Genomic DNA, 27,778 nt, shown 5'->3' on the forward strand with positions numbered 1-27,778 from the left:
ACAAAGGGTTTTTGAACCCAAAAGTTTGCTTAATAACTTTTCTCCAACTATTTGGGTTGGTCTAATAAAAGATATCAAATTCTCCCAAGGAACCTTGTCTGCACATGTAGATACGGCCTCTATGTGCAACAGTGAGCGTATTTTCTTCCCTCACTAACTGGTTCTCAGTTACTAGCACATTTCTCCTGTTTCTTGCCTTCACCTTCTTCAATAACCTTCCCTTTACAGTGGGCCTACACGTTCCTTAATGCACAGCAGTTATTGCACATTTAGTTTAGTACTTGCTTAATGAAGTACTAACTAAATGCACAGTAACTACAGTTACTGTGCAGCAGCGCCAGTGCAGTTTTTTTGTGACGTTTACTGTGCAATAGTGTATTAGTACGGTTTTTGTCCAGCATGGTACTGCACAGTGTTATTAGGCTACTGTGCATTAAGCGACACATGTAGATGCGCCCACTGTGTACGTTCCCTTCAGTGCCACTTCTTAGATCTAACAGATTCCCTAACAAATTTATTTGTGTGGGTCAGACACCCTGCTTTTAGACTTCATGTTTATGGCGGGTTTTTTCCTCCCATGGGTCCTTAGTAGGACTGAAGCATATGTCTCCAACCATTTTGTTCCTTCTTCCCATTTAATTTCCATGTGATTTTAAAATGTAAGCTCACTAGTTTTTCCAGAGTTTTGGTCTGTATGTTTTTATACTCAGAACTCTGGGAGCATGCAGAACCCATATCAAAGATTACTGAACCATGGAAATCAGCAAGCAAGAGTTAAAAAAAGGCAACCAAATTACAAAGCATACTTCCTAATCTGACAAGTGAAGATAGGGTGTGTTTGCAGATAATTCACACTATGCTAGTGACTGTTCTAGAACAGTTTTAGCAATTTAGACCTCAGTATAATACTTTAACTGAAAAGTTAAGGGATGTGGTGTTTCGTGACTATGTATCGTGGGATGTATGGACTAAGATGTGTGGATCAAAATTCTGATGGAATAAAAATATTTGCAAACTTCACTTTACTACGCTGTGCTACTATGCTGTGCTACCATACTATGCTCTGTACTCAGAGGAGAGGTGCATGTTCTGAATGACTGACAGTGTGCACCTTTCAACCTGTTGGTAAAAACTGGAAAATTGAGATGATGATAGTCTTGGGAAAGTGAAAGACTTAATTGACTTAAGTACTTTCAAATGAATAACACTGCCAGTTGAGGGAATCAAGAGGGTGGATATAAATATAAAACACAATCCCACAGCTCAGCTTTTATTACTCAAACTTCAGTTAACAAACTACTTAGTACCCTAACAAAACCAGGGTTTTGAAATCCATTATGCCAAAAATTCATGGAGTTCCTAATAGCTCTGTTTATCTTAAGATGTAGATATATCCTGCCCCACCTACTCAGGTGGGTAACCAAAGCTGAATATCATTGTTTCACAATCCTCTTGCAACATGCAAAATTACTAACTGAATCCAGTTAAACCAGTTATCTTCCCTAGCACTTTAATATCCATGTTGAGTCACATCAACCAAGAAAGGTTTTCATATAAGTATTCAATATCTGTATTTCATATAAGTAAAGATATGCCACATGCCTAGTCTCTGTAAAAGCAGAGGTCATGTACAAGGGGAGGAGAAGACCTTGTTTAGTAAATACTCGATTTTCCAAAAAGACTGACAGGAAAGAAAATGGCAGATTTAGCTTTTAAAAAATCTTGTACTCAAGTCATCAGCACACACTGTATTACTGTATTTAACTGAACCCAAGATGACTCTGAATCAAGATGTACCTCCAGTACTTAGATGCTATACATGAGAAACTTATACATTTCTCATTTCATGTATAGAATCTAACTATAGGAGAGTCATCTTAAATTCATCCTTCCCACAGCTTCCAACAGCTTGACCCCTGCCACCTTTCCCCCACACAGTTGTCCCCTTGGCACCTGCCCCCTTTACTACTTGCTTCCACCATGCCTGTACCCTCTGGCACCTGCCATTTCCACAGACAGCCTCTGCCCCCTGGCTACTCCACCCTGCTGCTGCTTACCCTCTGGCTCTGATTCTGGCACAGCTTTGGCTCCACAGGGCTGGAGCTGTGGGAGGGTAAGCACTGAGGGAAAGAGGACCATAGGGTAGAGGCTGCAGGATGGGAGAGGCAGGCAGGCTGCTGCAGGGAGACAGGCAGCAGCTGCAACTCCAACCCTGACTCTGGATCAAAGCCAGAGCTGCAGCTGCAGTCACAGCTGCCTGCTCCTTCCCCTACTGACTTGTACTCAAATTTATGACAAGGGGCTTTTCTCCCCAGAAGTAGGAGGAAAGCCTCCTCTTGGATTCAAGTAAATACAGTATTCATGGCATCTGCCTGGAACCTACATGCAAAAATCACAGCCAGTGTTAGTGCGCAAAATTTGCTTTCTTGCTTCAACATTCAGCTGACTTAAAGAAATGGTAGGAGCGCTTTGAAGGAATGTGCTATCGATTATTTAAAACTGATGTGTATATTTTAATACTGCAGTTCATATTTTCATGGTTTGTACCCTGGCTATGTCACCAAACAAAATGAAAAGAATGTCTCCGAGTCCACCCCATTTCATTAAATTCCCTTTTGAAAAAGCAGATTCCAAAATGTTTCAGTTATGAGAGGTGTGCACTTCTATCCAGTTACAACAGTATAAACCGAGTGCTTCTTAATCACAGAAATATCAGACTTTAGGTCTTCCTTTGAGTAAACGGTCTGAAGCTGCAATCAAATCTTATTTTTAACTAAATGTAAAGGTTAGCCACAGTTCAAAATATTTTAAGGCAGGTGCATTAAACTGTTGAAACTCAAATTTTGTTATCTGAGGTAAACTGTTATCTACCTTAAACCAGAGTTCACACATGCTACGGTCACAACTGACACACTTATTTCTTACAAGAAGCTCAGGACTCAGAAGGTCAGAAGCCCAGGTTTTTTCAGATTTCAGCTCATCTTTAAAAAAGCTTTTGGCACTGTTAAACTCGCATGCATGCTTTTAAAGGGTAAGAGACGTCAAAGCTTCCATTTTTTTCTTTAAAAGTACTTGGCTAAATCACTAAACCTTTCTATCCATTTTTTCTTTCTTATTTTCTCCCAAATACTGATATGATTCCTCATAAGAATATCCCTTGATATGTCAAGCTGTCAGTCACTCACTCATTCTTTAGCAAGAGGTAAATTGCCAATATTATTCCAATGCTAAGAAGCTCATAGAATAAACGTAATGTGTTATTTCTTTACAACAGAATTTCTAGAATTCTTTAGCAAAATTGTATTTATTGTATTTTTCATTTCTAAGTTACAAAGAACTGCAAGGCAGAAATAATTTGTCTCTGCAAACAGACATATGTAATATGGAACTAAGAATTGTTTAGCTCTGGTTACACTTCAGCTGAAGCTTTTCTAGACTTGCAGAATTTATATCCAAAGTACCCAGTTCAGAATAGATTACATACATTCTTGTATTTATTTAGAAGGCAGAGGAAAAGAGAGCCCTAAGAAACATGTTGCTCTCCTCCCTTCATTTATGTGCTCTAATCATTCACAGTAGACTCCAAATTATTTTAGAGCTATAAACTTTGTTGGGTCCAATGCAAAATCTAACATTGTTTTAATATAAAAGGACATCTACGTTCCATTGCAGAAAGTAACTTCTGCAAATTGAATAATCAGAAAATTCTTGCTTATTCAGTTTGCATGTGATCATATTTTCTTTGTTAAGTAAAAGCATCTAAGATTCCAGAATTACTTTGTATCATTTAGGAAGAGAATTATGACTTAAAAAAAACAAAAAATGCACACAGTAAACTAAGGAATCCATGTTACTATCACCCCCTAGAAACATTAAATTTAGATCTTAAATTTTGTGTCTTCGTTTAACTTTTGTTAGATAACGGAAATCAATTAAGTCTGTTTTGGGCAGCAACCACCAGGAAAATTATTTGTAAACCATTTTACTACAAATAAAAGAAATGAAGTTATCTGGTTTCAGCTGGCATCTTGTGTATACTGTAACTGCCAGCCGGGCACTGTGAGTGTATCAATTTAATTGCAGGCTGGCTAAGTGCTGCAACTGTACCAGCCACTGGGCTGTTTGGTTCGGGATCGAGGAGGTGAAGTTGGGAGGGAAGCGATGACAAGTTCCACTTATAACAATAAAGATAAATTTTGCTTATAACAACAAAAGATATAGTTTACATGTATAACAGTTAATAAAAAGGTTAAACTAATAAACAGACAACATAACAATAAAAATTAAAAATTGACAGTAATAATAAAAACAGACAGACAAATCAACAAAAAGTTCCCACTTGGTTAGCAACTTATTGATAGTCCCTCAGTGTCAGGTACACGTCAAATTGATTCAGCGAAGTCAGGTGTCCCCAATCCACCCTGTCAGAGGAAAAACCGGGGGAAGCTCCCTCAGTCAGGATCTGGTCCTTGCTCACACTGGGAGTAAGAGATCCAGGGGCATGGGACAGCAATGACCATTCTGTTCTGTCCTTCCTGCTGCTCACTTAATGTGCATGTTCTTTTATATTCTGTCTATGCTAATCTGTTGGCTTTAGAGCCACTCTCAATCTTATTCTATAGCTGTTACCCTATGGGGTTAAAAGTTGTTAGAAATTATTATAATAAATTACTGCCCAAGCTTGGGTTTAGTCAATAAGCAAATCACACCACATTACTTTGGAGTGTGAGATTAGCATATTTCCCGCCCAAAGTTCAACTTCCTTACAATTTTTTTAAGATGTGTTAATTATACCTTGTGGTTAGGTTTCTTAATCTTACTAACTCTAAGCAAAAATTTATTAAATCAGCTAAGTCTGCAGTTATATTCTTTAGTCCTGCTTTTTAAAACTTATGTTTGTCTTATGACCGGTACAAACAGTTATATATATCATTATGGGTTATACTCCAGACAGACGGGAAGCGTCTGCAGGAAGCAGTTTCATAAGCTCTATTTTAGCCGATATTTATGTGCATTTATCAGATACCTTCAAAAAGCAGATTTCTTTTTGCTATAAGTTGCTCATTAAACCTTTTGGTTCTGGCCATCACATCTATCAAAAAACCTATCCCTTGACTGAAGTGCATTCAAGAATCCTCGATTTCTTCTCAACTGAGTGCAAACCATGTTGGCTAATAACTTGCTCCAAGAAGTGAGAACTTCCCTCAGTTTAGAGTCAGCTCATGAGAGTGAAGGGTTTTTTCAAACATGCATTATACTCTTAAAAGACCTTGCTGGTTACCTTACACGTGGGGGAGGGGTGTTCTCTTTAATTAGAGCGGCTTCAAGCATCTGACGAGCTTTAAGTGCCGCTGTCACCATTCTGAAGCACGGGGACGCTGATACACGAGATGTGGGAGGCTGCTGGAGCGCAGTAATTACCATGCTCCAGCAGACTCAATTAATCAAGTCTTCTCTGACACACTGTAATTTATATATATATTAATATATATTTCTGAGCTATTACTGTCCCTTTAAGAACTAGATACGATATCTTTCTGAATGCTTTGAAATGTTGGAACAGGCAATGTAATATTTCTTAATAGTAAATGATTTGAAGAGTCCTAACAATAAACACAACATAAAACAAGTGCATTTATGAAAAAAATAAAACAGCCTTAATATGATCAGCATAAGGCTGGTTTCTGCAAAATCTACAGAAAAAATGTGCATTTATAAATATTTTTATCCCTAACAATTCAGATACCTCTGATACGCAGTCTATCACCTTGTAACATGTCATCTTTCTTCTGAGAAAAGATTAGTTCAAACAGAAAAAAAATAAATAAATGGATTATTAGAAAAAAATAAGCTTGAACAAGCAGCACAGACAAAAGTTTTTATCAAACTTGACAGGCAGTGTCATTCCAAAGCAGGACTGTGATGAATGGTATCCAAAGTTTCCCCATTTGTAGTAACCTAATCATTTAACATGTTGTAACAGTTATTTTATCTGAGGGAATTTGCCAAGATCTACTAGTAGTTTCCACCTGCTTGCTAATCAGAGTCCCTACACACTCAGTGATTCATATTTTAATTTGAGAACACAGATTTGTTAGGTAATAGCTTTTATTGCACTAACTATACTGTTGGGAAAGATACTACATTCTCCCAACTGCACAGTTGGTTCAATAGAAGATATTATCAAACACCTTCTTTCTGGCATACTCCCTAGCCCATCATGGCTCCCTACAACACTACAGCACTGTCACAGTTTAGTGACAGCTAGTGGTTCTTCCTAATAACACTGCTGTTTTACAGTATGTCACTTAAGTCAATGAGATTTGTGTGAAGAAACAGCTGCAGCATCTGGGTATGGGGGGGAAAAACACAAGAGAGTTAAGAACAAGTAAAATGCCATCATATCTGGCCAGCTTTTTATCTTTCAAATATCACTGTAACAACTGAGCACCAGTGCAGATGTTTTCTGTTGTCAGTAACTGAAATGATGAGTGGTAAAACGATCTAAACACAGCTTTTTTTCTAGTGTTGGTTACTGAGATACAGGATGGTTGCCATGAAGATTTGCAGGGACCAATTCAATCTCCAAAACCAACATTAAAAAACATGATTTACAAAAAAAGTACACTTCTAAATATACTTATTACCTATACTTATTACCTAAATATTAAGAAAAAACTCCATTCCATATCTCAACCTAGACTTTCTGAAGGCCAAACCCAACTTGAACTCACTTAAGTAAGCCCCTATAGTACAAAATGCAACTCTTAATGGGAAGTGAGCAGGACGGCAATATCTAGATCCAGTCTTACCTAACAATGACACATTCAAACATTCTGTGCAGCTCTGCAGATGCTATTGCCCATAATGGAAGCGATGTAACCAAGTCTGCCTGGTGCTGGAAGCAAGCTGTTAGCTCTGCTGAGAGTCAGGGTCAGCTACCCCCAGCCTCAGCACTGGAAGGACTCAGCTACACCCTGGCTTAGACAGTAGACTTACCATGCGTGAAAGCAAACACTCAGGTCCCTAGGTACTGATGCAGAGCACGGTTAAGTCTGCTGTCTAGCTATGGCCTTAGTGCTCTGCCTCAATGTTATGCCTTTAGGATTAGCCTCAATAGGTAGTTATGCCTTTAGGATTCAGCAAAAAGCCCTTATAAGCAAATGATTTCATTCACCTCTCCTAGGCCACAATTTATTAAACAGTTCAGAATCAATTCAGCCTTCAGTGGCACTTTTCATATGACTACGTTTATATTTATGAGTTCTGATGTATCAGGGCCCTAGTGACTGAAGGCTCACTGAGGTCAACAAGAGCATGTCCACTGACCTTGCCACTCTTTACAACCAGCCCCTGAATAGAGAATGTGCATTACAAAATACATAGAATGTAGACGGTGAAGTGCAGAAAAACAAATATAAAAATATTTCAGGTAAAATTTAAGTATGGTTTTAAAAAATGTTTACAAAGATAGAAAGATTGGCTATGATTTAAACAAATCTTTAATTTTAAATTTTCTTAATGGCATGCCTCAACAGGTAGTTTCTTTCTGAGCTGTCATTCTTTAACCTTACAGTCATAAATTATGAAATTATCTAATTTTGTATGGTAGACTCATTTTGCAGGTCTGGATACAATAAAAACTAAAATATTATTACAATTGAAAGAAAGGAAAGAAAACCCAATTAAAATATCAGAAAAGTAGAATTAGCTAAACAAAAAAAAAAATGGAGGGCAAAATATATTAAGAACAAAAAACAAGCCGTAATAATTAAATCATGAAATCTCAGTAGGAAGGCACTTGGTTGGTTTTGACCCTGTCAACAACATTAACATGAAGACAAACTAAAGCTCACAAATGAAAGAGAAGGAATACACACACACACACACACATTTAGTTTCACAGAATGTTTTCTGTATGTACCTAACAAAATTAATTGACAAGATTTTACAACTTCAATCAAAATTCTCCCAAGCTGTTTACAATGATTACTATAAGGTGTCTACACTTTACAAATTAGGTGTCTTTCTGACAGCTTACAGAAAATACTTTACTTATGAGAAGTCTAAATACCCTGGGAAACTATACATTCTAACCCTTCTAACAAGTATTAAGGTAAAATTCGTCTTGTATTGAGTGCCCAGGTTTTCTGCAGACAAGGTATAAGTATGCCATTGATAAAACAACTCACTTCCAGGAAGGAAATATCTTATGAATATCTGCTTCATAAAATGTATTGGATGGATTATGCTCAGGGAATAATTTGAAGTTTTGTAGAGAAGGGAGACTGGTTTATATAGAGAATGAGATAGGCTGCCAGTGGAAAGAGAAAAGATGATCTCATGGTTTAAAGCAGCTGAACATAATCCTAGAGAACTAGATTTTACCCTCATCTCTGCCACACTTTCACAATGATGTGAAACAGGGGAGATGAATTCATTAATGGGTTTGAAACACTCTGACACTGTAATGCTAAGTGCCATAAAAAAGCCTATGAGCAAATCAATAATTCTACATCCAATATGGTGTTTAGGTTATGTGGAGTCATGCACTGAATGAAGATGGTAAAATTAAATATTAAATAGCAACCCATTCAGCAAGTGCCATCCATTTTTTATACTGAATGAGGCCGACATGAGGAGGAAGAAAAGGCATGAGATCATGTAATTAAAAAGACCGCATCATAATCTCTTTATTCAATGGGTCAATTAAAGTTGTGCAGGCAACATTAATCCAAACTTTGAGTGCCTGTCTCTGCAATGTTGATGCTTTTCGTTTAAAACAGATTTCTGGATTTAATTTTTATATAACTTTTTAGATCACTTTGTCAGTCATCATGAAACACTAGTCCAAGCAAGAGGAAAGGAAAATACACATTTCTAGGCAAAATTTAACTTGTAAGGTGGGAGATACAGGAGGGTTACTAAGAGATGGGGCTACCCAAGTGAAATACCAATACCAACCTGCTAAGAAAGAAATAAGTAGAGCAACTACCTGGACAGAATGGGAAGAACATGATTAGGAAGACAGGTTAGAAAAATCCACAGTAAGTCTTGGAAACCAAATCACTAATTTTGAATTTGATTTGGAAATAGGCAGGCACTGGTGATAAAGTTATATTTTCGAGGGTACAAAAAAGCCAGATGTGCTACTATAAGCAGAAGCCATGTCCTTTCACCTCTTTCAGGTCTCCCTGGCTGGACAGGGGATTGCTTGGTCCTGTGACTCCACTTTCCTCTCTCCCCATCTACAAGGTGTGGGAGGAAAATTGTTGGGGGGGAAGAAAAGAGCAAGGTGGACAGCCAATGAGTGCTCTCCTATGCATGTGACTTCTCATCTCCCAGGTCTGGAGGTAGAAAAACATGCAAGGAATCCTTTTCTTCAGCCACGGAGACTGCTAAAAAATGGTAAGTGCACAGGAGAAAGCTCACTGGTTGTCCACCCCACTCCTCCTCCACAAGTACAGAGTACCATAGAAAGCTGACAGTCCACTGAGCATAAAAAAAGAAGTACTTCAAAGATGTTCCTCATTTTCAAGGATGATTTCTGAACCACTCCAGGAATTTCTGAAGTACTTCTTTGAACATAAACATCTACACATTCACTGCTTGGAGTGCGTTTCAAAGGCACCTGGAGTCCTTCAAACATTACATTTGTACATCTGCCATGGCTGGCCTCCTTCTTGATAGGAAGTTTGTCATTCACTGGTGAGCACATAGTTGTCACTTCAGTCACTTAGTACACTAGAGGGACAGTGAGCTTTTCCTGGGATTCTTGGCAACACTAAGATTAACCACAGAAGAATTAACCACTTCACTCCAATGGAAATAAATAATGGAAACGAATAATACAGAGAAACAGATGACAGCAAGCACAAAAAAATAGTACTGCTACATCTAACCAAGACAACAGCTTATAACTATTTTTATGGATTGCTGTTTAGATCTGAGTTTATTTTTCTAAACTTCTCAGTCGAAAAGAACCCGAAATGTTAAGAGGAAGCTGCTTTTATGACTTCCCCCAGGGAAGGGAAACAAGATTTTTCTAGTTGGTAAGCAATGACAGAAGACATAATATTATTAGCAAAGTTAGTATTTGTCAATGTGAGAGGCTGATATAATTACTCAGCAAGAGAAATATTGGTAGACACATGACAGGATGAGTTCTAGTACCAATTGGGTTTTTTTTTAATGAATCCTTTCATGAAAAATTTGCTGAACAGAACTGAAAACTTTTAATTGATGCTACAAAAATTATTCTCTTTTAAAATAAACAAGAAGTATTGTATGTCAGGAAAGCCATAAGCGAGCATTAACTTACCAACTGATGCATCACCATCTAACAAATTATCATCCTCAGAGGTTTGAAAGTCCATAATGACACCTGCTCCATCTAAAAGCTCCTCATCACTGCTTGCACTAGTTATACTGTTGTAGCTGTTTCGATAGTAACCTCTGTGGAACAGCTGCTCAGACTCCATTTAGCTGCTTTGTAACCTAAGGAACGAGAGTGCAGTGTTAAGAAGCAATTTTCTAAATATACACGAATGACCAGGCATTTAATATCCAGTAAAACAAATAAATTGAGCTGTGTGTGTCTGGGCACACAGAAAACTAAGATTATGTTATATATTTTAATTGCTATAGTTTTATTTTAATTGCTGTTATATTTTTCCTCTAATATTTACAAAAAGGAATTTTCTATTTATAGCTATTACTCCATTGTCCCCTCTCTCTTCCTGAGTCCTCCATAGTCTAATCTTAAAATCGAGTAGTATTTCACTCTGAAGAAATATGATTGGAACCCATCAATTTACGCCTAGCCAACATTCAAACCTAATCCAGCATAGTGCAGGGTGGGATCAATGACACGTGTAAAACTCCATGTTAAAACAATGAGGGCTGGAAGGCATATGTAAAAGTAAGCTTCCTTAACCACTATGGCAGCTCACAGTGGAGCAATGACATACAGCTTAGCATACTCTCAACATACTACCCAAGTCAGTGTTCAGAACCATGCTAACAAATAAACCACAACATGTTCACCCCTGTAGAACTGCAAGAAACACATCCATTCAAAAGGTAAAACTTACGTACATTAGTCAACATTTACACAGGCCAAGGATAAATACATCCAAAGAGGTAAGACACTATTGACTACTACATGCAGGAAATGCAGACACAATGCACGGTAGGGAAACCACCTTTGTTAACATTTTCTGCCAGATGCTGCATATGTTAAGTTACAAAAACATTGTGGCTTAGCGGACATGGTTTGGGTATCACTGGTTTAGAGCAGGGCCGTCCAAATGGTGGCCCACAGGTCACATAAAGCAATGTTTCTCTACTGGTAGGACGCAAAGGTTGTGTAAGTAGGACTTCAACTCATTTGAAAATTTCCATTAATGATTAATACAATACTAAAATGCATGTAAATGTAAAAATACACTTCTTGGGAAAAACGGGGTTTTGTTTTTATCACGGTGGAACCATGGTTTTTTGACAAAATGGTTGGTGGGATGTAAGGTGCAAAAGGTTGAGAACCACCGACATAAGGCACATGAATGGTTAACATGAAGCCCATGGTCCCCTGCAGCTGCCTCTCCCGTTGCCATGCACGAAGGCGCTATGTAACACTGGTGCAGCCCACACAACAGGGAAGGACCCTAGGGGGTGCCCAAGCAGTGCCTAGCATCCAGTCACATCAAAGTTGCATATCTCTTGTTCAGAATATAAAGACAGTTGCAAAACAGTTTGAAGACAAAAAATGTTCTCTGTTGAAAAATGAGCTCTTAAAAAACTTTGAGGAAATTCAACACAAAAAAAAAAAAAAGCATTTCTGTATACAATTTTTGTTCTGAGTGAGATTACTAAAAAGCACGATAGTTGATGAGAAGACTGATAACAGTAGCCATTAAATTGGAAAGGGCTGAATATTGAGCTAATCATTATGAGGAGCTTCTGTTAGAAACAGTAACCGGTAAATGAAATAATGTTACGCCAAAAAAGTTGTCTTTGCTACAGTTATGTAAAAGAACACCTTATAATCAGAAGCCTTAAAAGCTTGGAAACCGGAGGCCAATATGTTACCTGCATACATATGAACTATATTTAACACAGAGAATTGCTTCTACTATATTACAAGTTAATCAATATTAACTTCAGTTTTTAATCGCATATAGCCATAATCAAATATGATGGCAAAATGTATCCCATTGCTAACATGAAGGTGTTAGCGAGCTATAGCATATCACTTCTATATGGTTTGTATAAGATGTTAAGACAGGTTATTAAAAAGGACAAACTCATACCACACATGATAACTAATCTGTCCTTCCTGCTGTGGCAAGGTTTAAGCCAGTCTTCAGTCTACGCTAGAAAAAACGCAGTTACATCTTGACAATTGTCTCATTCTCTCATTTTAATCAGAAGATAACCACTTGTCTCTTAAACTACTTCACTACATTACATCCTGCAGGCAACAGGACCCAACAGCAGAAAACACTATAATAAAATATACTTCTACTCCCTTTACATTCAATAGTTTTCCACAAAGAGAGAGATCAGTTCTCTATGTAAAATCAAAGGGTAATATGCCATTAAAACTATTATCGCAAACAAACCACAAAAATTGGATCATACAATCATAAAAAAGTAAGGCTGGAAGGAATCTCTGGAGGTCATCTAGTCCCATCCCCTGCTCAACACAAGCCATCCTATACAAGTGTTCTCCTAACTTATTCTTAAAACTTCACATGCAACCCTCTTGTACCAGGCACAATACCCAAAAACATCCTAACTTGCTACAGATAAAGCAGGAGAATGAGAGCAATGTCCTACCACTAAAAATAGTTTGTTAAAATGTGCTTGTGAAACAGGAAGAAGAGGAGGACTATGCTCCTGGCTACAGAGGAAGGCAACACCCATCACCATCACAGTCCACACTGATTTGACTGCAGGGCAAAATTCCTTCCCAGTCCCAAATGTGATGATCAGTCTAACTCTGAGTAAGACCCTCTAGCTAGAGTTTTTTTTAAGTACCAGCAAGAGCATCTGCCGCCCCTGTCAAAATACCTAGGCTTGGCTGCAGCCAATACCTAATGCTTCAGAGGAAGTAAAAAAAAAAACATGGCTACACTAAAATAAGCATGGCTATATTATTAAAAAAAAAAAAAAAAAAAGTTTAGAAGCAAACTCAGAATTCCTACTTGAGCCAGCGAAACTGAGCACAAACAAGATTTATCATTCACACATACCCAAGGCCTTGTACAGATATTTAGTTTATCCTGGGAGAGTCACTGCTCTCCCAGGAGGAACAACGAGTGTACAGATGTTCAGGCTTTTTCTCCCAGGGTAAAAATGACCACTCCAAGAGAAAAATAACCTAGGAACAACCATGTTTAAATCACTCCTAAGAAAGATTTTCCTGGGACAACGAATGTCTGTACATGCCATGGCTTCTCTCGGAAGAGAAAATAGTCCTCCAGCATCCCTACCTACCCCCAAGGGAGACAGTCTGTCATTTGCCGGACTCTGCTGCTCCAGAACACGCCCCCTTTGCAATTTCCCACAGTGAGCTGCAGGGAATCACAGGCTAACCATAGGCAGTCTGGGTCAGCCAATCAAGGCTCCTCTATGCATTGCTGCAGTCTGTCTGTAGGTGAACTAAGGAAAACTGCAAAGCACACTGAGATGTGTACACAGGGCTCCCCCCAGCTGCAGAGTGCCAGCACTGTAAGCTCTCCGCTCTTCAGAGCCACGGTATTCAAGTGTCTGTAAATATGGCCCTGGGTAAGTTTCTCTATCTGGACAGCTAACCTGGGAGAACTCTCCCAGATTATCTGAATGTATGTACACAGCCTCTGAATTTATATATAGTACATGTGCATACCTGATAGGGAACAGAGAAGCTGCCAAAAGAAAAAATTATGAGATCAAATTAAGAGACCTGTTTTATAAGCTATCTTTGGATACTGCAAGAAACCCTATCTCCAGATTCTAGCTACAATACTGTCCTTTTCTTTTTACCTACCTATAAAGTTGGGGTCAAAGGAAAAAATATACAAAGTACCAAAATCTGAATGCAAAATGTTAATTTCCACAAACCATAGCTAGTGTATTACTTACATTTGAAGAATTGTCTTGTTCCACAGTGGACCAGGGTCTGTTCCTTTTTTTGCATAAGGAACATCAAAATGGAAAAAAATTATATATATAATCTCTCATATTCTATTATCAAGTGATAGTCATATTCAAGATGTTTCATTGCTTCAAATTCAGTCTGCTTCACCACAAACTGTAAATTAAATCTGTTCAAATATGTACGACTAGGGGTCTACTGAACTTGAGGTGGCTGCTGGCTGATTTTGCATTCAGATCGCAGGGCCAGAGAGTGGCACAGCCAGAGTGCGGCAGCCCCCGCTTCCATCCTCTACGATTGGCCCTAGGGCCTGGTGACCCTGCCGCTCACTACTGATTGGCTGCAAGGGCTGTTCATCATGTAGTCCCACCCCTCACCGCCGATTGGTGGGAAGGAGCAGGACTGTATGATGGACAGCCCTCACAGCCAATCAGTGGCAAGAAGCAGGGGCAAAAGCAGCCCTTGTCTCCCCTCAAGGGGCTATGCAACCAAGCTGCAGCAGGCACAAGGACTGCTGGCTCCCCAGAGGGAACTAGCATTTTATTTTCAGTAAGGTTTTTTTTTCAGGGAGCCCACCAAAAGCACAGATGCTTCTTCATGGAGCCCGCACTTTTTCATGAAGCTTGTCCAAAATCACAGTTTCTGCCAAAATCGTGAAATCACGATTTTGGTAGGTCTCTATTTATGACCTGTATCAAGGTTAGCAAATGCAAAAGTGTTCTCTTTTCTTAGCAGTTGTCCATTTAATCATTAATTATAAGTGGCAGGATTGTGGACTGAGTTTAACATTACTACTGATGTATTTAAAAAAATAATTCTGTTATATAAATAGAGGCTTTAACTTATTTGGAACAGATTCCCATAAGAACATATCTGTAACAACAAGCACAAGAATAACATTTTCAGGTACATGTGAAACCTGTGTGTTTCTATTTTTTAAAGTAGCTAGCAGTATGAAACTTGCCTTCAGTAATCTAAGGGCTACTCACTTGTTGAACTGCAGCTTAATATGGCAGCAGATTCATCCCATTTTGGGCAACCTCTAGCATCCACAGCAATACTGCTATCCTAAAACTCAGTGGAACTAGTTAGGAGTAAAATATCTTGGCCCAGAATGAATTCTTCACTGACATCGGCAATAGGTATTATGTTCCCCTCTTGAACTGCTCTGCCTGAAGTAAAGACCTCAATGTACATAATTTAGAGTCTGGAATTTTGAATTCAATGCCAGTAATAATCGAGCGGTGAAATGAATTCATTATTACACATCATGATGACAACACATCAAGCTACATGGACCCATTAGATGACAGACTGCATGTGGTTCTTACAATGTTGAACACTCCATTACAGTAGAAGAGTGGTAACCAAGAAAACCTTATAAGCTGCTGAGTATTAAGTATGCACTGCTTGCTTATTATTCTATTCTTTAAATTATCAAGTATTAGCTTTGGCCACATGCCCTAAGAAAGGATTTTCTGACATGAATGATTAGAAAAAGACTGGGTTCTACCTCTTTGTATTTTGCATCTTTTTTTTATTTCCGTTTCCCATTCCTGTACAGCTGTAATCTGGTCACCTTAGCTTTTCAGGAAGATGGGAGTGACATTATTTCATTTACCAGTTACTGTTTCTAACAGAAGCTCCTCATAATGATTATCTCAATATTCAGCCCTTGCTACTTCAATGGCTACTGTTATAAGTCTTCTCATTGACTCTCTGTGCTTTTCGGTAATCTTACTCAGAACGAAAATTGTATACAGAAATGTTTTTCTTTTTGTTGAATTTCCTCACGCTTTTTTAAGAGCTCATTTTTCAACACAGGTTTCATGACAAATGACATGATGTATACTTACCTTAAATCTAAAATGAAATATATAGAGTGTTTAGGCAACTTTTAGGTATGAATGCCAATCTTGTCAATTCTCATCATATTCCCAGAAAGGGCCAGGAAGAAAAGCCCTAGCTGTCACATCATTTTCAGAATTGAAAGCAGTGATCGTCTGCTCCATTTCAAAATCTATTTTGTTCCTATGGGTTTTATACTGCCTTTGTAGTTGTGGTATCCAAGCACCTCTGAATAGTATGTTAAGTGATATGACTGAGGTGTCAAACAGTTCTCTCTCTCTCTCTCGGGAGATTTAAGTGCTGTGCACTGTTTCAGAGGTTTTCTTTGCTTCTTTAATGTACACATTACCCAATATTTGTAAAAGAAGGCGTGTCAAAAAAAGTACACTTTACATAAAAGAAAACACTTACTAGGATTCCCAGTTCCTATGATAGTTTATTCTTAGAATACTACAGCCAATCACAGCTCTGTCCCTCAGGAAAGGGAACATGTTTTTGGGTAGAGGGGAGAACAATCATACTATTTTCAAGAGATGAAGAGGAAAAGAAGGAAGTAGAAAGAGCTTCAGCAGCAGCAATGCTTCACAGTCTAGGATTACTGTCTTTCATGATTGCCTTATCTGTGGGTCTGGAGATGGTTGTCAAGACCAATCAAGGATCAATAGGTTCTGAAAGAGCCTAGGTTAACTTCTAGCCACCGCCTCCTTGGTCACCGAGAAAGAAAGCAAACTCTTACCTGTTCCACCACACTCTCAATGCCACAGTAGTTCAACTACATGGAAAATGAAGCGCTCGTTCAAATTCATTGTAGTAAATGTGTAAAACAGGGGTAACCAATGTGTGGCACACATGCTGCAAGTGGTATGGGCAGCCTTTGTGTGGGACGTGCAGCTCTGGGAGAGGACAGGTGACATGGTGGCAGATAGGGCAGGAAACAGAAAGAGCAGCAGTTCAGGCAGAGAAAGGGGTCAGAGTGGCACTTGAGAAGGTACGGGACTAATTTGTTGCCTGCCTGCCTGCCAAAAAGGTCGTCTCCTACTGGGGAACTGTGTGTGTCAGGAATTAAATTAGCTTCTCAAATGTAGATCACAGAGGACCAATCAGTAAGACTCACCCCTTCTAGAGTTTAGTTTTGTTTTTCTCCTTTTAAGTATGCCATCACCTTGCTTGATGAGAACTGTCACAACATGTGGCCTTCTTTATGTTCAAAGACCAAGCTATCAAGGGTCAGGGGGAAGCTCCGTGGGAACTTGCACCTTGTTCCAAACCTCCAGCTGCACTAGGAAGAAGAAGTGAGCTAAGAGCTCACCAGCTGAGCTCCCCTTGGGTGATGGGGCTGTTCCCCGATCCTTGTACAGAACAGGTGAGACCCATGGGAAGGGGGATGGGAAAAAGTCAGGCCTCAAGCTTTCCCTGTATTAGGAGTTTATACATCTTTGCCTCTTCTCTTTCCCCATCTGTTCTGCCCCCTCCCTGCACACCCTCTCCCTCCCCACAGTCTTTCCAAACAAATTTCCTCCCCCCCACCCTCAAATTCCTACTGTGTGCAATTAAAACATGTCATGTTGAGTGTTTGTTTATGCTCTGGCTCTCACAGGGAGGTGTGCTAATGGCACCTAAAGCAGCAGCATTGAAGGCTAGTTTGGTAAAGAGAGGAGGGGCCCTGAGTTACGACATCTCCTGCTGAGGCAGTCTGAAGCAGAAGAGTTCTGCATGAGTTTTAGTGAGTATCCTCGCAGGAATGGGGGGAGGAAGGTGGAGAACATTCCACCCTGTGATAATGGAGGACCTGTCAAAGCACTATCAGAAAAACGTAGTTATCAGCCTACATGTAATATGTCACAAGTTAATAAATTAAAGCATAAAACAAACTAGTTGCAAACATATTCTATGTTTTACTAATAATAGCTTTGTGGCTGGATCACCATTTTTGCACCGAGTTTTAGGGTAATGAATTGCTTGAACTGTGTGGCGTGTTATAATTCATCACATGATTAAGACATTAATTGTGAGATAAATGTAACATCTGCCAAGGGCCTCAGTCAAAGCTATTAAGCAAATGAATTAATTGCTTATCAGATTTCATTGTTTCATCATTGTTTGTATACATCTGGAAAGAACAAACAACACAAGGGAATGCGATGTGAAATGATACCGTAGCAATTCCATGTCACTGCCACTGTGAAAGACTTTATTTCAAAGGAAAGCATTAGAAGATGCAATTCCTATATGTTTTATACAAGAAGGAAAAAAATTAACAAATGAGACAGCTTGGAGCAATCCCGGCCGGGTCAAGAATGACTACAGGGCTCTGGGGCCTGGACTCAGAGGGCTAGCTGTGCAGGTAGTTTTCTCTTCGATCCTTACAGTTACGGGTCATGGGCACAAGAGAGAGACGTATGGAAGAAGTCAACAGAAGACTCTGGTGTTGGTGTCATCATGAAGGCTTTGGCTTCCTCGATCACAGTCCACACTTCAGAAAGAGAAGCAGCGGTTTGTTGGGAAGAGATGGCCTCCACCTCGCTCCAATGAGAAAGAAGGTCTTCTCAGCCAGAATGGCTGACTTGCTTGACAGGACTTTAAATTAAGATTGCCAGGGGACAGGCAGACAATCACCAGTGCAAGCCCAGAACCAGCAGATCAGGTAATACAAGGGAATTCACTCCTACCCCAACCCAAAGACGGAACTCTTTTAAAAGCACAGGGAAGCCCAGGGCTTTTAATGGCAGGCTTAGCTGCTTGTACACAAATGCCAGGAGCATGGGGAACAAACAGGAGGGACTGGCTTTTCTGCTAAGCAAAAATGAATACAATCTCATAGGGATAATGGAGACCTCCACCTACGACTGGACCACAGGTACTGACAGCTGCGCCTGCCTACTTTGGTATAGGCGCTCTCTAGCAGCCTTGGAACACACGCCCAAGTCAGGCCTCGGGGCATGTCCCCGAGACTTGGGGTTTAGGCTGCGTTCAACCCCGAGGGAGGCCCCAACACTCACCTGCCATGACTTGATCTTCTGTTCAGTAGTGGGACTCTCCCTCGTGGAAAGTCACAGACCGGGCGCTGCCCCTTGCAGGTGTTCTTGGGGCTCCACCTCCCCTACACCCCAGCCATACACCAGCTGTCAGAACGACCAGGTGATGCGTCGCCGACTTCTCTCCTTTATGTTCGCTCCTGCTCTTGTCTCTTCTTGCCTGTCCCTCAGTAACTTCGTTCGCCCCAGATATCTACGGGGTATGGGGAGAGCCCTGTCTCAACCTCCGCCTTGGCCCTATCTCCAAGCCATTGGGTTCAGCAAAGTGGCCTCCTCGCTTCTTCTTGACCCTTTGGGTCAGTTGGGATGCCTCGCCCGGTTTGGGCTCTAGGTGCCCTACGAGGCCCCACTAACAACCAATAAAAGAAAGAAAAAAAGGAGAAAAGAAAGAAACAACAGGGGTTCAGGCTACAGCCCGCCCCACTCATGGGTCCAGCGTCTGTGGTGGTCAGGATCCCTCAATGCCATCCTCCTTGACCCGGCTGTCCAGTCAAGCCGGGCGTTTACCCTTTTAAGAGAACCAGGACCCTTCTCGTGGGCCCCACTCCAGACTCTCACAGCTCTCCTTCTCCAGCGATCCTGTAGTCTGGGAAACAGCCTCTCCCCCTGCCTCTGGATCTGCTGCCCCTCCTCTTCATTTCTCCGCTGCCGGCTTTTAAATCCACCAGGCGGTGGTTTTTGATCGCGTCATCTGCCGACATTGCTCCCAGCCACAAATAAAAGCGGCTGATGAACCAAGCCAGAGGCTCTTCTCTGCATGGCGCGGTTTTTCCTGCTGGGGGTAGGCAAGCCCCTTCTTTAGGGCTTTTAGTTTTCTTTTCCTGGGATCTCATCCCAGGCTCGGGTCCTGCCAGGGGAGGGGTTCCCAGGACCTTCGTCTGTGTCCCCCGGGACAACAGCTATACCTTATAAAGGAGGGATTGTGTCTCAAGGAAGGGCAGGGATGTAGCTCTCTCTGTGAAGGAGCAGTACACTTCCCTACAAGCAGAGATTGGCACCCAAGGAGGGCAACTTGAGACCCTCTGGGTTAGAAAACAGGGAGAACGTGGTGAAGGGGATATAACTATACAAGTCTATTACAGACCGTCTTAACCAGGAGGAAGAGTTTGACCATGAATTCTTTAGGGAACTGGCAGAAGCTGCACACTCCTCACTTGCAAGTTCTATTTGACTCAAAAAGTCTATGGGCTGGCAAGAGGTAAGGTGCTGCTGGATCTGGTACTGGCTAAAGGGGATGATCTAGTCCGTGACCTATGGATCAAAAGGAAGTTTGGTGATAGTGATCACGAGCTGATCACTTTCTCTATCCATCACAAAGCTGGCAAATCAGTCAACAATTCAGAAATCCTCAATTTTAGGAAAGCTGACTTTCACAAGCTCAGTAGGTTGGTTGCTGAGGCCCTGAGAGATCATGATTTGACAGGGAGGGGAGTCCATGATGAGGGGTCGCTCCTTAAGGATGAGATCCTAAAAGCACAAGGGAAGCCATTCCAGCCTGTTGGAAAGGTAGCAAAAGGGCTGGGAGACTCCCTTGGCTCAATAGGAAATTCATGGACCTCCTGAATCTGAAAAGAGAAGCTTATAAGGGATGGAATTCAAGAACTACCACTAAGGAGGATAATGCAGCACTGGCCTGCACCTGTAGGGAGTGGACCAGAAAAGCCAAGGCTGAAACCAAACTCAAACTAGCTACAGGAATCAAGGACAATAAAAAGTCCTTCTTCAGATATGTGGACAGTCAGGAAAAAAAAACAAACAAGGGCAACATCGGACCCTGGCTGAACCAAATGGTGCAGCTGACAGCCAACACCCAGGAAAAAGCTAATCTCCTCAACAATTACTTTGCATTGGTTTTCCACCATCCCAAGGGGATCACCCTGCCTGACAGGATGCAGAATTATCAGGGTAAGGGCGAACATACACCTATAATTGGTGAAGATCTTGTGAGGGAACAGCTTGAGAGGCTGGACATGCACAAGTCAGCTGGCCCGGATGGAATGCACCCAAGAGTGCTAAAAGAGTTGGCCAACATCATAGCACAACCAACAGTGAGGATATTTGATTACTCATGGAGCTTGGGAGAGGTTCCAGAAGATTGGAAGAGGGCCCATGTGGTGCCCCTCTTCAAGAAAGGAAGGAAGGAAGATCCAGGGAACTACAGGCCAAGCAGTTTGACCTCAATCCCCGGAAAGATCTTGGAAAAAAAATCAAAGAACCCATCAACAACAGGCTAATGGAAGGCAACAACATGAGAGAGAGCCAACATAGCTTTGCTGTGGGTAGGTCTTGCCTGACCAACCTCATTTTCTCCTATGACCAGGTGATGCATCACCTGGACAAAGGCGAGAAGGTTGATGTCATGTGTTTGGATTTCAAAAAAGCCTTTGACTTGGTCTTCCATGATGTCCTCATGGTAAAATTGGGGAACTGTCACCTCAACAACCTTACCGTCTGATGGCTGGGGAACTAGCTCCATGGTCAGACCCAGACAGTGACAGTCGACAGAACCCAGTCAACATGGCACATGGTGACCAGTGGCATCCCCCAGAGCTCAGTACTCAGACCAGTACTCTAATAGATTCATATGTGATCTGGATTCAGGTGTCAGCAGTGGGCTGGCTAAGTTCACAGATAACACTGAATAATGGGGAAATGCAGTCACACTAGGGGATAGGCTTGCAATTCAGGCCAACCTGGACAGGCTCACAGGGTGGGTGGATCAAAACCTGATGACATTCAACACAGAGAAATACAAGGTGCTCCACCTCGGGAGAAAAAACCCACATCATACTTATAGGCTTGGCAGTGCAACACTCACTAAACACCACAATCAAAAAAGACTTGGGAGTCATGATTGACCACAAGATGAACATGAACCACCAATGAGATGCTGCAGCTAGCAACGCAAATAAAACTCTGGATTGCATCTACCAATGCATCTCAAACAAGACCAAGAAGTCATCTTCCCACTTTACTCAGCCTTGGTGAGGCTGCAGCTGGAGTACTGCATCCAGTTCTGGCCTCCACACTTTAGAAAGGATGTGGAGAAGCCAGAGGACAGCCACACGCATGATTAGAGGTCAAGAGAACAGGCTTTATAAGGAGAGGCTGAGAGGCATGGGACTCTTCACCTTGGAGAAACAAAGGCGCAGGGGTGACTTGGTGGCAGCCTATAAGTACAAAAGGGCTGTGCATCAGGAACTGGGAGAACATCAGTTCACCAGGGCACCCCAAGGGAAAACAAGTTCTAATGGTCACAAACCGTTGGAAGACCATTTTAGACTGGACATAAGAACAAACTTTGTTACCGTCCAAGTCTCCAGAGTCTGGAATAGACTTCCCCCAGAAGTGGTGCATGCACCTACTCTGGATACCTTTAAGAAACGCTTGGATGCTTATCTTGCCGAGGTCATCTGACCCCAGCTGACTTCCTGCCCCTTCAGCACGGGGCTAGACCCAATGATTTCATGAGGTCCCTTCCAGCCCTGATGTCTATGAAATCTATTAAACAAGTCTTCCAATCCATCCATTTTGGGACCAGGAAAGAACATACATATAGGCAGCATTTACTAATAATATGCATATTACATTAAAAAGATTACATTATGGAAGTGTAAGGGCTGCCTGGTGGCTCTTATCTTTTACCCTTCCAGAACTCTAACATTTTTTTGAATGAGATAGTCTTTAAGGTGCTACCCTGCCTTCTACTCAAACTTTGGAAAACCAGGTAATTCAAAGCATGTGTCCACATACATTTAACGTTGTCCTTTCCCTTTCCCTCCCCTTCCCCAGCAATAGTCAACTAGTCTAATCTACAAGCACTCCAGCTTCATTCAGTGTGCTGGATGTAACTGTACTGACTGCTACACAGAATGGGTTGGAATGGGTTACTACTATACAAGAGAAGATAGAAAGGCTAAACCCCTCTGACCAACCCCTCTGTGTACTGAACAAATACAGAAGAGATGCCTCAAGTAACACAGAACACCTTATTTCAGTACCCCTCAAGTGATACAGCACACCTCATTTCAGCATGGTATTGCATAGACCAGAGCTGGCCAAAACTGTCATGTTACATAGCCCATGGGACTAATAGGCCGCATCCAGACAACCGTGGCCACGTGGTATGTGGTGCTGCAGACCATCTGTGGACACCATGCACTTTCAAGCATTTCCTGAGTTGCTACCTTGAAGCATGGCAGGAGTGGGGGGTGCGGAGAGCACAGGGGGTGAGGCTCAAAAAAAAAAAATTTATGCAGAAAAAAAGTGGGGCGGCACATGTGGAGGCAGCACGCACTGCCCAAAACCAGAGCCTGGCCAGCCAGAGCCACAGTCCAACTACCAGCCAAGCTCCAAGATGCAGGAGTGACATTGCTGAAGCTTCTCCAGCCCCGACGACTTCAGGTAAGGCTGCAGGAACCAGCACAGCCAGCCAGCACTCCCCTACCCCACCCAAGATAACCTGCCATGCACCAGAGGGTGTATAGTACAGGCGTAACCTGGGGACAACTAGCAGCAGCACAAGGTGTCCTGTTACTAACTGTCCCCAGGGAACCAAACCGTGCTCATCTGGACGCAACCATAGTAGGGACAGGAATTTGGGAGCAGGGCAAGCAGAGGCACAAGTCCATTGGGCATGCATCACAGCACAGGAAAAGTAATAACTATGTTAACTCCCCTGCTGCCCCACCATGTCTGAATCTACCCTGAGAAGAGCCCCTAGCTTTGGATCCAGCCCAGAGAGCATAGCAAGTCTGACATCCCTAGTGAAGATTATCAGTAATAGGGTCACAAGCATCTTCTTGCCACACGGAAAGTCAGCAGTGGGCGCGTCTACATGAGACACTACTGGGCAGTCATTACTGTGCATTTATTTAGTATTTGTATTAGCAAGTACTAAATAAATGCATAGTAACCAGAGCTACTGCACAATAGTGTCAGCAAATGTCTTTTAAGTGATGCTACTGTGCAGTAGCCGAATAATACTGTGCAGTAGCGTATTAGCAATGTCTGTGCTGTGATGCACTGCTGTGCGGTATTATTTGGCTACTGCACAGTCATCACTTCATGCAGACACACCCAGTAAGTAGATGAGTGTAGCCCCTGTGTTCATTGAAGAGTATGCGAAAGCATGATGTCAGGTAACACTGTATGCTTAACTACAAAAGGATTGTAAAATTTTACCAATGTGGTGTTTACTGTGGAAGATGCAGAGGTAAGGGGAAATAGTTTCTGTTCAGTACAGCTCAAATCAGAGCCAAAGTATTGTACTATAGCAAGAGTATCAAATTTAAATCCTATGGAGTTATGAAATGCAGCTTGCAGAGCTGGCAGAAGGGCTAGGGCCTGCTGCCTAAATCCTGGGCCCAGACCATTAAGCGTAAGTATTAGTGGCAGAGGATGTGTAACACAGCTTTGCTAACCCCGACTATCATTGTTCACTGAACCCAAATCTGGCCTGCAAGAAAGCTTGAAGTCCAAACCTGGCTTAGAAAGGCAGGGTGAGTTTGACACCCTGTACTAGAGGTATATTAAGGCACTACTCAAAGGGCAAAGTTAAGATTACACAGGTGTGTATCTTAACTCTTTTTCCTGGTTTTCAGACCTTTTGATTTTGCTGAACTTTGTACTCTGGATGGGCACAAGATAACAGAGTTACAACTGCCTAATGGCAACTGATTCCACCCTCAGCCCCCCAAATTTCTCTCTCTCTTTCTTTTAAATGAAAGGGACATTATTCTTGTAGGGCAGAGATTCTCAACCTTTTTAGATTCAGGGCATTCCTCTCTTGCGAATTTGGTGGCACTGCCAGTTGAGAATCATTGTTGTGCTGCCTCAGTAAGTTCTCAATGGTTTCTCAATCGGGCGTTCCAGCCACAGAACCCTTATGAGGCAGGAGTGCAGGTGTATTAAAGGCGTTCGTGTTCTAGCTGTGCATGAGGCATGTGTATCACCTTATGTGGCTGCAGTAGTGATACACCTTATGTGGTTGCAGTTCTGCCAGCAGCACCTATGTCACAGCACACCAGGGGGGGCTTATCATTCTCACTGAAGGTTGTATTTTGCTGTTTAGCACCTTCTGAAGCTACATATAACCCTAGGGGGGTGCAAATCAAGGCGACTGCCCTGGCCCCGCACTTTGGGAGAAAGTGGAACGGCAGTGGCGACACCATGCTGCCGCTGCCAGCTTCACGTCTGGCTACTCGCTTCCCCCCCACTCCCCCACTCCTCCCACCACCAGCAGTGGCAGCAGCAGCTTCTTCGCATCCAGAGTGCATGGGATTGGGGTGGGGGCAGGGCCCTGCACAGACTGATTTGCCCTGGGCCCCGCACCCTGCTTGGGTTGGCTCTGTATATAATACCATATATTGGGTGTGTCTACATGTGGCCATATTGCCTTTTTAATGCACCGTCATTTAATACTTCCTTTTGGAAGCACTAAAAGATGGCGCAGTAACAGCCCATAGTGTGCCGCCCGTGCTGGCCGCACATGGTTATTCTTGGCCGCTACATTGCCATAGCAATGCACTATAATGTGGGAGCATGCCATTACAGCGATGTAATGGTGGCATCACAGTTTTTGCCAGTGGACACTACAGCACCATAACATCTTGTGTAGACACACCCATTATACAATATGTATATATTATATATACATACACACACCCCCCTATACATACATTCACATGTGTGTATGTATGTATCTATGTGTATTATACACAGACAGACAGACTTATTTACAGGAAGAAGCATACTGGAGTGTCACATACTGGAGCATCACATCTCCCTGGGCTGAAAGGATTACCAAATGAGGCACTTTCCCGGATACAAGCACATGCCTGGGAACAAGACAAGAAGCTGAGACTTCTTTAAAGGGGCAAAGTCGTCTGAATCCCAGAGGTCAATGAGCATGCCTACACATGCAATTAAGGTGCCTAAACTTTCTGGGTAGAAAATTCAAGTTCATGAAAGCACTCCCTGGTGCATGTCTACACTTGCACTCCTGTCAGAAGCAAACTGAGCCTGACAGGAGCAGACCTGTCCTGAGTTGCTCCAGCCCTCCTCTGCCCCGTTGTAGCAACCAGGGGGAGCTCCAACAAACCCTGGTGCCAGAGGGCACAGGGGCTTAGCCCCAAGCTCTGGACAGTGGAGAGGGAAGCTTCCTTTGCTCAGTGGGTATTTCAGTCCCAATCAGGGAGACTGGACTGGTCCCAAGCCAGGGTGGGGGGTCAGGTACTATAGGTACTAGAAAATAGCGCATCAGACTAATACATTGCACAGTAATAGCTGCACGCATGTAGACAGTGACACTTTACTGCACACTAAATTAGTCTAATGTGCAGTAAAGCATCTCATGTAGATGCACTGAGGAGCAAGGACAGCTCAGATACAGAGAGAGATACTAACCTTGAGCACCAGGCCCTGCTTCTCTGTACAGCTCAACTTTTTGCCGAATACTGTGTTCATTATTTCTACCTAGAGGTGGTAGATGCCATGTACCAGCTGTGGTCTCTAAGTAACAGATCATTTAGCAAAACTTTCGATCAAAGAAACCTTCCTTTTCCCAGGTATGTACAAGAAAGAGTTAGTGAAGTTTATCAACCTGAGGAACAGCTATAATATTCGGGGAAGTAGTCTCTCAAGAACCTGTTACGATGCCAAATCTGGAATATTAGCTGTACCATGCACTTCCCCGATGCCAGCAGCTATACAAGCAACTACGAAAAGTGGTTCAAACTGCCAAAGAAGTAAAAACCCCAGCTTATTTGTGGGGGAGCAGGGGAAGGGGGAAGACATGCTAGAGAAAGACAGCCACCAGCTATACTGCAGATATACCCAGATTGCATAGATGCCCTAAGCCTAGCTCACAAGATGAAGCACAAAAACTGGATTCAGATACATCCAGAGGGACTGCATGTAGAACTGGCAGGCAGTCTTCCCCATATTTCCCACCTCATCATCACACTCTCCCCTCATCCCCTAAATCAGCATATACTTCTTTGACCAGAGCACCCATAATCCCTTTTACCTCTCTGTATGACCCATCTCTCTCACTTCTACTGGTGCTACAGCCCTCTCCCTTCCATTCCATCAGTTCTCCCTCACATCATTTAAGTACTCATACACTTAATTCATTTTCTTCTCAAAATGATTGAGGGCATTCTAAAATTGTTGCATTAGTTCTAGTCTGCATTACATAGCTTTGTCAGCAGAAATGTCAATGTGTCCATACACACAGCTGCTCCACGATAGTAGAATCCCTTCTTTTTGCCAGCAGAGTTGTGGCTGGTCCAAGAGCAAAGGCTTCTTGCCATCATCTGGCAGCCAACTGAGGGTACTTCTGGATGGGCCTGTATTTTCTTCTGGCTGCCACACTGCTTTAGTATTCGTGCAGTGACTTGCTGACAACTGGCAGTACAACTGCGTGGTTCCACGGGGAGCTGTGCAGAAATACCCAAAGCTGCAGGGGTACATACACACTGGCATCTTCCCTGCTACAGCTGTTGTCTGGCAGCAAAACCCTTGTAGTGTAAACAAGCCCTTGCTTAGATTACAATCCTCTTCCCCTTTCCTACCAAAAAAATAAAATTCAATATTCATTTGGTACAACTAGACTAGCAAAAATGCCTTCTTATTTTCTTCAACTTTCTGCTAAGAACTAGATTCAAACAGGCATTGAATCTAATCTAAGCTTTTGTCCTCATGGGTTTATTGCTTTGGTGTTCTCTCCAGCCCCACAGTTTCTCTCAGCAGA

At 42.1% G+C, this 27,778-nt stretch overlaps 1 protein-coding gene across 4 annotated transcripts in view; it reads right to left on the bottom strand.

Annotated features, from left to right (window-relative positions):
- Positions 1-27,778, bottom strand: part of CLCN3 (chloride voltage-gated channel 3) — a 142,259-nt gene that overhangs the window by 70,716 nt on the left and 43,765 nt on the right. For all 4 annotated transcript variants that reach the window (XM_059721889.1, XM_019481400.2, XM_006275353.4 and 1 more), the window contains exon 2: positions 10,322-10,497. In XM_059721889.1, coding sequence (XP_059577872.1) covers positions 10,322-10,481 — 160 coding nt within the window. In that variant the 5' untranslated portion in view covers positions 10,482-10,497. The remainder of the gene's footprint in view (positions 1-10,321; positions 10,498-27,778) is intronic.

The sequence above is a fragment of the Alligator mississippiensis genome, chromosome 2, assembly GCF_030867095.1.
Source record: "Alligator mississippiensis isolate rAllMis1 chromosome 2, rAllMis1, whole genome shotgun sequence".
Classification (NCBI taxonomy): domain Eukaryota; kingdom Metazoa; phylum Chordata; order Crocodylia; family Alligatoridae; genus Alligator; species Alligator mississippiensis.